Source organism: Mobula hypostoma, chromosome 7 (assembly GCF_963921235.1).
Source record: "Mobula hypostoma chromosome 7, sMobHyp1.1, whole genome shotgun sequence".
In the NCBI taxonomy this organism is placed as follows: Eukaryota; Metazoa; Chordata; class Chondrichthyes; order Myliobatiformes; family Myliobatidae; genus Mobula; species Mobula hypostoma.
Window position 1 is genome coordinate 56,372,385 of NC_086103.1, and position 10,696 is coordinate 56,383,080.

General features: G+C 42.1%; 1 protein-coding gene across 1 annotated transcript; it reads left to right on the forward strand.

Moving 5' to 3' along the window:
* Window positions 1–378: 378 nt before the first annotated feature.
* On the forward strand, window positions 379–10,387 carry thoc3 (THO complex 3). Its single transcript, XM_063052724.1, has 6 exons — window positions 379–598; window positions 2,551–2,707; window positions 3,939–4,143; window positions 4,765–4,926; window positions 8,480–8,580; window positions 9,150–10,387. Exons 1-6 carry the CDS (start codon window positions 419–421, stop codon window positions 9,311–9,313), a joined length of 969 nt encoding a protein of 322 aa, XP_062908794.1. The 5' UTR covers window positions 379–418; the 3' UTR covers window positions 9,314–10,387.
* Window positions 10,388–10,696: the final 309 nt, after the last annotated feature.

Below are 10,696 nucleotides of genomic sequence, written 5' to 3' on the forward strand. Positions count from 1 at the left end.
GTATTCTACACCATTTGCCACAGATGCTGGCAGTACGAAATAAACACAGAAAATGTTGTAATTAGAGCGGAGCAGACTGCATTAATCTCTTCGGCGACAAACGGACCGTCAATCTCCCGCCGACTGCTCGTCCCTCCGCATTGTAAATAAAGTTTGGTTTATAAATAAAGTTTGAATCGCAATGTATGGTTGTACCATTTCACTAATAGGGGTTTAGTAAACAGCAGGCTTTAAAATAGTAAAAGAAAAGTATTTTTTTAAAAATTCAGAAAATAGCAACTCTATTTTTTGTGTATTATTTGTATATCTCGTACCGTACGGTATTTCCCTTTGTAGCTGAAGCGGAGAAGTGTCCGCAGTTATGTTGTGCGTTCCCCCCGCCACCGGCAGTAGGTGCCGTGGCCCGGGCCGCGCGACCATGGCGGCCACTTACCTGCTCGAGACTCAGGAGCACTTCAAAACCAACGGCCGCACCAAGGAGTTCTCGGCGCACGCTGCCAAGGTGCACTCGGTGGCCTGGAGCTGTGATGGCCGCAGGCTCGCCTCCGGCTCCTTCGACAAGACGGCCAGCGTCTTCGTGTTGGAGAAAGACAGACTGGTGAGAGAAGTGAGAGCCGGGCTCCCCCCTCCCCCGCGACCCGCCGAAGACCTTCCTCACTTGTCCTCGACCCTGCAGCCCACCCCCGGCCGGACCCCTCCTCTTCTCCTCTCCCCCCTCCTCTTCTCCTCTCCCCCCTCCTCTTCTCCTCTCCCCCCTCCTCTTCCCCTCTCCCCCCTCCTCTTCCCCTCTCCCCCCTCCTCTTCCCCTCTCCCCCCTCCTCTTCCCCTCTCCCCCTCCTCTTCCCCTCTCCCCCTCCTCTTCCCCTCTCCCCCTCCTCTTCCCCTCTCCCCCTCCTCTTCCCCTCTCCCCCTCCTCTTCCCCTCTCCCCCTCCTCTTCCCCTCTCCCCCTCCTCTTCCCCTCTCCCCCTCCTCTTCCCCTCTCCCTCCCCCTGCCTCCCTACCCCTTCCCCTCTCCCTCCCCCTCCCTACCCCTCCCTACCCCTTCCCCTCTCCCTCCCCCTCCCTACCCCTTCCCCTCTCCCTCCCCCTCCCTACCCCTTCCCCTCTCCCTCCCCCTCCCTACCCCTTCCCCTCTCCCTCCCCCTCCCTACCCCTTCCCCTCTCCCTCCCCCTCCCTACCCCTTCCCCTCTCCCTCCCCCTCCCTACCCCTTCCCCTCTCCCTCCCCCTCCCTACCCCTTCCCCTCTCCCTCCCCCTCCCCTACCCCTTCCCCTCCCTACCCCTTCCCCTCTCCCTCCCCCTCCCTACCCCTTCCCCTCTCCCTCCCCCTCCCTCCCCCTTCCCCTCTCCCTCCCCCTCCCCCTCTCCCTCCCCCTCCCTACCCCTTCTCCTCTCCCTCCCCTCGCCTCCCTACCCCTTCCCCTCTTCCTCCCTCCCCCCGCCTCCCTACCCCTTCCCCTCTTCCTCCCTCCCCCAGCCTCCCTACCCCTTCCCCTCTCCCTCCCCCGCCTCCCTACCCCCTTCTCCTCTCCCTCCCCTTCTCCTCTCCCTCCCCCTTCTCCTCTCCCTCCCCCTTCTCCTCTCCCTCCCCCTTCTCGCCTCCCTCCCCCTTCTCGCCTCCCTCCCCCTTCTCGCCTCCCTCCCCCTTCTCGCCTCCCTCCCCCTTCTCGCCTCCCTCCCCCTTCTCGCCTCCCTCCCCCTTCTCGCCTCCCTCCCCCTTCTCGCCTCCCTCCCCCTTCTCGCCTCCCTCCCCCTTCTCGCCTCCCTCCCCCTTCTCGCCTCCCTCCCCTCTTCTCCCTCCGCCCCCCTTCTCGCCTCCCTCCCCTTCTCGCCTCCCTCCCCCTTCTCGCCTCCCTCCCCTTCTCGCCTCCCTCCCCCTTCTCGCCTCCCTCCCCCTTCTCGCCTCCCTACCCCTTCTCGCCTCCCTACCCCTTCTCCTCTCCCTCCCCCCGCCTCCCTACCCCTTCTCCTTCTCCAATCCCCCGCCTCCCTACCCCTTCTCCTTTCCTTAACCCCCTCTCCTCATCTCCCCTCCCCTCATCTCCCCCTGCCTCCCTACCCCCTCCCCTCGTCTCCCCCGCCTCCCTACCCCTTCTCCTTTCCTTAACCCCCTCCCCTCATCTCCCCCTCCCTTCCCCTCTTGGCCTCCTTGTTGTCTGAATTTCCATTTCTTCTACATTTGCCTCATTGCTGGCCCAGCTACCTGAGAAAGACGGCACACTTCTGAGAAATGTGTACAAGACAGAAATAACTCAGTAAAATTATCTACAGTAAAACTGATTGGATGGTATATAATTTTATTTTATTAGGTATTTCACAGTGTTATAATAATTTTTCCATAAAACAGGTAAGATACAAGGGAGTACAGGAACTGGGGCCCTGGTAGGTAGAAGGGGACACTGCAAATAACATCCGTCAAGTCAGATTCTGAGCCAAGGTGATTTCCAAATAGTTGGGTTGTAGATTATTGAAATTTTACTCTAAATAATATCTAATTACACAGATGATCTAAAAGTTTTATTCTTGTGAATTCTATTTATATTTTTCAGGTTAAAGAGAATAACTATCGTGGTCATGGTGATAGTGTAGACCAGCTCTGTTGGCATCCTAGCAATGCAGACCTTTTTGTGACTGCTTCTGGTGATAAAACTGTTCGAATCTGGGATGTCCGAACTACAAAATGTGTTGCTACTGTCAACACAAAAGGTAATTTACAAGAGTTAGTCAACACTGCACTACATTTAAATCTATGTGGTTATTGTATGCCAAAATTGGAATAATTAGATTATTACATTAAGATCACTTAGCACCAGTATAAATAATTGATCTTCTCAATGTGCTGAGTTGTTGTCACTGGACTTTGGAAAGCTTAATGTGCTTTTGGAAACCATAACCAATGTTTAATGTCATTGAGAGAAATGTGACCTTCATCCTGCAGAGTCTGTGCCTACCATCAAACACTGTATTCACACAAATTCTACCCTAATATATTTTATTAACCTTACATTCCCATTGTCTGCTGTTTCGACAGTTGTGGGTATGGTACGCAGGCCTTGCATTACCCCCTCACTTTTTATGTTTCCTGCTGCTTTAAAGTGCTGCTTTGACCTCTTTAGTCAAACATATTGGTTGGGTGAGTGTATCAGCTTGTGTTATATTTCTATGAAATGCCGGTTATATTTTGTTATATTTAATTGTAGGGTATTATTCCCTTATTCCCTGTTTGTATTAGAAGCAGGTTTATTATCACAGACTCATGACATTTGTTGTTTTGTGGTAGCAGTGGAATGCAAATCAAAAATTAGTCTAAATTATAAAATATATAGTGCAAAAACAAAGGAATAATGAAGTGGTGTTCATAAGTTCAATGGATCTTTCAGAAATCTGTTGGTGGAGGGTTAGAAGCTGATCTTAAGATGTTCAAATTCTTGTACCACTTTCCTGATGTTAGTAATGAATTGAGAGCGTTTGTTGAATGGTGAGGGTCCTAAGTTGATGGACGCCGCTGTTTGAAGCACTGCCTCTTGAATATGTCGTTGATGGTGGGGAGCACTATGCTGGCAAGAGTCTACAACTCTTGGCAGGCTTTTGTGATCCTGTGCATCGGAACCTCCATACCAGGCTGTGATGCAACCAACCAGAATACTGTCCATGTTGCAGAAATTTGCAGATCTCTTTGACATACAAAATCTCCCCAAACTCTTAACAAAGTAGAGCCACTGGCATGCCTTCGTGATTGCATCAGTGTGTTGGGCCTGCGATCCTCTGAGATGTTTACACTCAGAAGCTGTCCACTGTTTCCACCACTGATTCCTCAATGATGACTGGCAAATACAGAATTTGGATTGTATTACCTGTGTTAGCTTGACTTTTTGTTATAATAAAGGGAATGGGTGCATTGTATTCTGTCTAGAGACTGAACATATTTTTTTGTTAGGTGAGAATATTAACATCTGTTGGAGTCCTGATGGCCAAACAATTGCTGTAGGAAACAAAGACGATGTGGTAACCTTCATTGATGCTAAATCACACCGATCAAGAGCTGAAGAACAGTTTAAATTTGAAGTAAATGAGATATCTTGGAATAATGATAATGATATGTTTTTCCTAACCAATGGCAATGGCTGCATCAACTTACTCAGGTAGCATAAATTTTTGAAATTTACTAAATGGGCTGACAAAGATGTGTGTAATTGAACTGTACAATATATTAGACTCAAGATGTTGTATCCTGAGTTGGTGATCAATCTATCTTCGTATGTATGAATAATTCACTTTCAGACTTTATATAAAATTACTAGTTTTGAATTTGTTCTTGAACAAATTAAAAGTTGTTAATTTGTAAACTTAGGACTGTGGCAGAACTGCACCAATAGTTTTAATTTTTTTTGCAAAGAGTAGCAATGTGATGAATATTAACATCTGATCAATTGTTTAGACAATATTTGGGAACGGGGTATATATGGAATCGGCTCCTGTGGACAGTATGATCATTTGAAATTTAAATTCTGCAGATTTTGGGGTGGGAGGGAATGGGTGGTCAAGAAAAAAAAATGCATATTATCCTAACACTTCTACCTGTTTAAATTTACCTTAGACTTATGAGATTAATATGTGTTTTTTTTGAACAAAACTGCATTATTTATTATTATTCACGTCTGATCTTACATTTGCCTGTAATAAATTGAGGCTGTTCAAAATAACTTAGTGAAGTAATCTGATATTGCAGTTTTTAAGGTTTTTTTTACTTAATTGTGTTTCAGTTATCCAGAATTGAAACCTATTCAGTCAATCAATGCACATCCTTCGAACTGCATTTGCATTAAATTTGATCCAACAGGCAAATATTTTGCTACAGGGAGTGCTGACGCACTGGTTAGCCTTTGGAGTGTGGATGAACTTGTCTGTGTAAGATGCTTCTCCAGGTTAGTTGGCTTTGGAATGTGCTCAAAATATTAACTGTTAAATTTGGACTGAGAATGGATAATAAACAAGATATTGCATCTGATCTTGTTACATTGACTATTTTTCAAATCATAGCTGTGATGCAAGTTTTTCATGTTATTAATTCTACATCAAAATATATTCATTTGAATTTGTACTTTACGAGGAGAATTGTTTGTGCAGACAGTTAAAGATAAGTTATTCTATGTTCTGTATGAAAAAGGTCTTTCCTAAGGAAGTTTGACTGTATGTTGGGGTCAATCATTTATTTAGTTCTTTCTAAATATGCCTGAGATTCAAAGCACATGAGTTTAAATGCTTTTTTTTAAAACCGCAGTTTGCATTTCTTTGATACATTTATGCAGATTCTTGAGATATTATTGCCATTTTCTTAAAAATTAGTTAAAGGTGTGGAGTACAATAAAACACTAATGTATTCTATCTTATTTATCTTAGTTTGCTTGTGCATTATCCTGCCATTGTGCATATTTGAGAATGCTGATACAATTGTATAACACTTAATTCCTTCACACCATATATTCTTTGCTTGTCTGTTTATATGAGGTGCCAAAGAAAATGAGTTGCAATTTGTAATAGCTAATGCAAAGTTATCTAAAGACATGTTATCTATCTGCATGGCATGATGCTGGGCCATGGAGATTACCACATTAGCTATAAGTTATGGCCTTAAGTTTTCTTTAAAGATTGGAAAGCCAGCTGAATATTCATCTATTAGTTAAGGTGGAGTCAATAGAACTTAGATTCTGTTCACAAAGATATATCATAAAACTCACAATAGAATTACACTTGTTTGATTCTGCAGTTAGATGATAATTTGGTGCAGGATGAGGACTGTGAAAAGAATGAGAGTAATGTGAAAATGGTAGAAATGCATTTTCTCATTTTTGTTCCTGCGCGGTGAATCACTTAACTAACAGACAAGGTTTCAGAAATAACATTTAAAAAAAAAAAAAATTGAGCCAGAAATGGGCCATTTGGGTGTTTTTTGTTGCAGTCTGTCAATCAATAAAATTATAGCTGATCTTTTATTTCTACAAACATTTCCTTCAGTGACATCCTTTTGTGTTACTCCTAATATTTTAATCCATCGTATTTTCTTGAGTATACCTTGTGGCAAAGCATTCATTGTTCTCTTGGCTAAAAAAACTCCAAAGATCCAATATCCTTTGGGGAAAGCCATGTCTTCTTGTCTGACTTGAACTGTCAACTCCTCATGTTAAGACTGATTTCTGGTTGAGACATCCCAGCCAAATAAATATCAATCTTGCATCTAATCTGACAAACACCTCCAGATACACTCTGGGTTATTCAGCTATCTCTGTGCTTGCTAATTAATTGGTTCCCTTTTGCTTTATATTCTCAGCCTGCTCATGCTCCTTCAGGTCTGTTTGAGCTCCACACTGTAGTCTTCCTTCAGGTCCACTTGACCACTTTGCCTGGTCTGCACCCAGGTTATCCTGTTGCCTTGACATTCCCTGCTGCTGCTCTCTGCCTCTGTGCTGTTTGCTCTTCTTATGCTTCACTCGACCTGGTATGCTGGCTCATCACCCTCCACTTCGTCCACTTCCAAACACCCTGGATTCCACCCCCCCCACCCCTCACTAGCAAATGCTCCACTAGATCCTCCCCCCTTCAGCTCTGGTTGAGCTTCATCCTAGTCAGGTCTGCATCCAATTTGCTAGATACACTCAAAGTTCAAAGTAAATTTAATTTTGAATTACTTGTATTTTACCATATACTACCTTGAGATTCATTTTCTTGTAAATATTACAAGAAAGTAGTATAATTTATGAAGAGCTATACATAGACTGATAAACAACTGATGTGCTAAAGAAGACAAACTGTGTAAATGTAAAAAATCACTGAAAATGTGAGCAACACACATCAAAGTTGCTGGTGAACGCAGCAGGCCAGGCAGCATCTACAGGAAGAGGCGCAGTCGACGTTTCAGGCCGAGACCCTTCGTCAGGACTGAAAATGTGAGTTGTAAAGAGTCCTTGAAAGTGATTCTGTAGGCTGTAGAATCATCCGGGTCATCCTGTTGCCTCTGCAGTTCACTCAGCTCTCTATATCAGCCTGCTCATGCTTCTCCCTACCTTCTGCTCTAGCTTGTCACTCTGCACCTCGGTCTACATCAAATCACCCTGCTCTCCCTGTTTCACTCTGCGGCCAATTACTGTTGCTTGGTCGGTTGACTCTTCACTCTGTCCCTCCCTGCACATACTTCACTGTACATGGTCCGCTAGGCAATCCTTTCAAGATTGCTTGAGCTCCAAACTTCTGTCTCCTTTAAGGTCTGCTTGATCTTCACCCTCCCAGGTCTGCACCCATTTTAACAGATCTACTCTGGGTTATCCTGTCACTTCTGTGTTACCCTCTACTTCAATACTCTACTGCTCTGTTCTGCCAGCTTCATCATAAGCGATGTGCTAACTCATCACCCTGCACCTTTGTGCAATCCATACTCAAGCTTCTCCTCTCCCTGCTTCATCCTGAGGCCCTTTATTGCACGTTCCTGATTCAAAGCTGCTTTGCTCTGTTCAGTTAGCTCGTGATTTCTCCAATACAGTTTGCTCTGCCATTCCCCTTTCTGATCTCAAACACTTCTGAATTAACGGCAATGGTCATCAATTAATATGTTGATTTACAGACTTGCACCCAGTTTCCATTTCTGCAGACTCCTGCCTCAAATACGCTTGCTATAAAGGCTAACGTATCAATTTTCTTCCTATAGATTGTTATACATGCATTTTAGCTTCATGCACCAGGATGCCAAAATGTTCATACTTCTCTGAAGCCTTTTTACTTGTTGGTTTATATTGCCACTTTCTTTGTTTCTCATATTTCTCACAACATAGATACGGGGGGGGGGGCATCAGGTCTATTCTAGCTCTAGATTGGATGAAGATAGGTTGAGCAGATGAAGGAGGACGAGAGGTGTCTTGATAGAAATGTATAGATGATAAGAGGCGTAAATCAAGTGGATAGCCAGAGACTTTTTCCCAGGGTGGAAATGGCTAACACCAGTGGGCATAATTTTAAAGTGAATGGAGGAAGTATAGGTGGGATGCCAGAGGTATTTTTTTTTCCAGAGTCGTGAGCATGTGGAATGCCATGCTGGGGGTGGTGGTGGAAGTGGGGGCATGTAAAAAAAACTCTTAGTTAGACCTGTGAGAAAAATAGGAGGGAAGGGTTAGAATGATTTTAGGATTAAAAGGTTGGTACAACATCGTGGACTGAAGGGGCTGTACTGTGCTGTAGTGTTCTATCGATTACAGTAATGAATTAAACTAGTACCTCTGGGAGGTGGGAGGAAACTAGAGCATCTGGTGAAACCAGGTGGAGCACGAAGCAGAATATGCAAGATCCACATAGGCAGGATTGGAGGCATCAGCCAACAACTTTACCTGCTGTATCAATGTGCTGCATCACCAATTTATTGACAATTTTTGCTTTAGCCAGGCATTAAAATTTTATTAAGGAGTTTTGCACAGCTTTGTTTGTTTCTTTCAGACTTGACTGGCCTGTAAGAACATTAAGCTTCAGCCATGATGGAAAAATGCTAGCTTCAGCTTCTGAAGATCACTTCATAGACATTGCAGAAGTGGAAACTGGTATGAATTTCTAAATCAACATGGTGGTGATTGGTAACCATTGGCATCGTTCTAGAAGTTAAATTTCTCTTGCCTGGCTGCCTTTTTAGAAAACTAATTATATGCCTGTAGTGTATATCATTTAAGTGGAACTTTCTAAGTTTCTAATGGCTGTCTGAAGGTTTATTTGTTGAACTGTTAACCTTTGACTAAAGTTTTGATTGTGGCTCCCACACACACTTTATTTGAATCCTCAGCCAGCAGAAGAGATCTTGTTGTCAGTTTGAACGTTTATCCCAAAGGTGAAAGGTCATGACTAATGCACTGGACCTGAGTATCTTTTTAAAAGGATAGAACTATAATAGTTTGTAATATTACTAGTAGAAGAAAAATATAACTAAGAGTAAAGCTGCATACAATTAAAAATATAAGAACAGTGAAAACACCTGCATCCATAGCTAAATATATATCTGTGGAATAATTATTCTGACTGGTTCTGTGAGTGTGACAATATTATGAAAAGTGCAATAGTAATTGTCTTAAGTATCTTTTATATGATGTATATTTTAAAAAGAAATTTCTTCCAATAGGTGAAAAGCTATGGGAAGTGCAATGTGACTCACCTACTTTTACTGTAGCATGGCATCCGAAACGACCACTCTTGGCTTTTGCTTGTGATGACAAGGATGGCAAGTATGATAACAGTCGGGAAGCTGGAACTGTTAAACTCTTTGGACTCCCTAATGATTCATGAAACGATACTCCTGGACTTCAGTGCATTTGCTCAGCAATATGTCGAGTGAAACATGCAAAAGCTACTTTGGATTCCAGTCTATTGGATGAACATTGTAGAAAAAGAGCTTTTATTTTTTTAAAACTATAATGTGAGTGCTTATTGAATTTGTATGCTCATACTATAGTTTTCCACCTAATATGGAAATATATGTTCATGAATATTCCTGGATAAATTTGATATAAATAAAGCTTTTGTAATTAATGTGCAAATGTGTTAAAATATGCAGATGACAGTATTTGACAAAAAAGTAGAAATTAACTGTTAGTTGAATATTGTTTACACATGAAGTGCCACATACAAGATGTCTAACACACAGTTGATCTTTTTTTCCCCCCTTTGTACATTCAATTTCCTATCTTTTAAAGCTGTAAAAGGTAATTTCACAAGGGTGTTAAGTGCAGAAGAGAGTGGTAGTTTGGCAACAGAACTACTAAATTTTAAAATTGCAACTCAGTACATTATTGAACATTTTTTTATGAATGACAAGTTTTCACTTTTACTATTCCATTCAGGAAAATCTTGTTGCAATGGTTTAACTTGACGTAGTTGTATTAGATGACAGTGTTCCAGAAAACATGATGTTAATGATTCTCTTGTCCCAAATTCACATTAGTTTAAATTTGATTGTTTTATAGCTACCTTGTTTATTAGATATCAGTTTGATATCATAGGTGCAGTTTTTAACTTTTTTAGGGAAGGTTTACTTGTTAGATGTAGTGCCACAACATTATAGTTAAAAGGAAATAAATATTTAGAGCAATTGGATGAGTGTAGATTTGGCACCAGTTACCAAATCAAAGGGGATCCAGAGTTTTCAAAGCAATGCAAAAGAGTTTTTGGCATTTTGTCCAGACCAGTGTATTATAAGTAAAGGTTTAAGGATTCTCTTTTATGTTGGCCTGAAAGTTACTTGTTTGATGTATTTTTTTAAGGTAATATGTCAACTCAAAAACATGTGGCAATAATCTGAGTTTTTATGGTCTATATTAAGAATAAACTTTGGATTTAATTGTTTTGGATAATAATTTCCATTTATGTTCTGTGTGTGCTTAAATTTATAAATGTCTTTTTAATATAACAATTAATAGGATTTAGCTCCACAATGAAAAATGTAAGGGGAGGGAAAGCAGAATGGATAATTCCACATTTTCAGCAAATTCATTTCTACTACTTAATACTTGTTATGGTATTTTGAATGTTATCGTTACAGAAAACAATTTAATTTGAGGCTGATTCTGAAAATGAATCCATACCCAGATAATTTGATTGCAAATAGAAATATCAGGTTTTTGTCTTTCGTTCTTTGGTGGACTTTGGATGTTTGACCACAGTGAAGCTGAA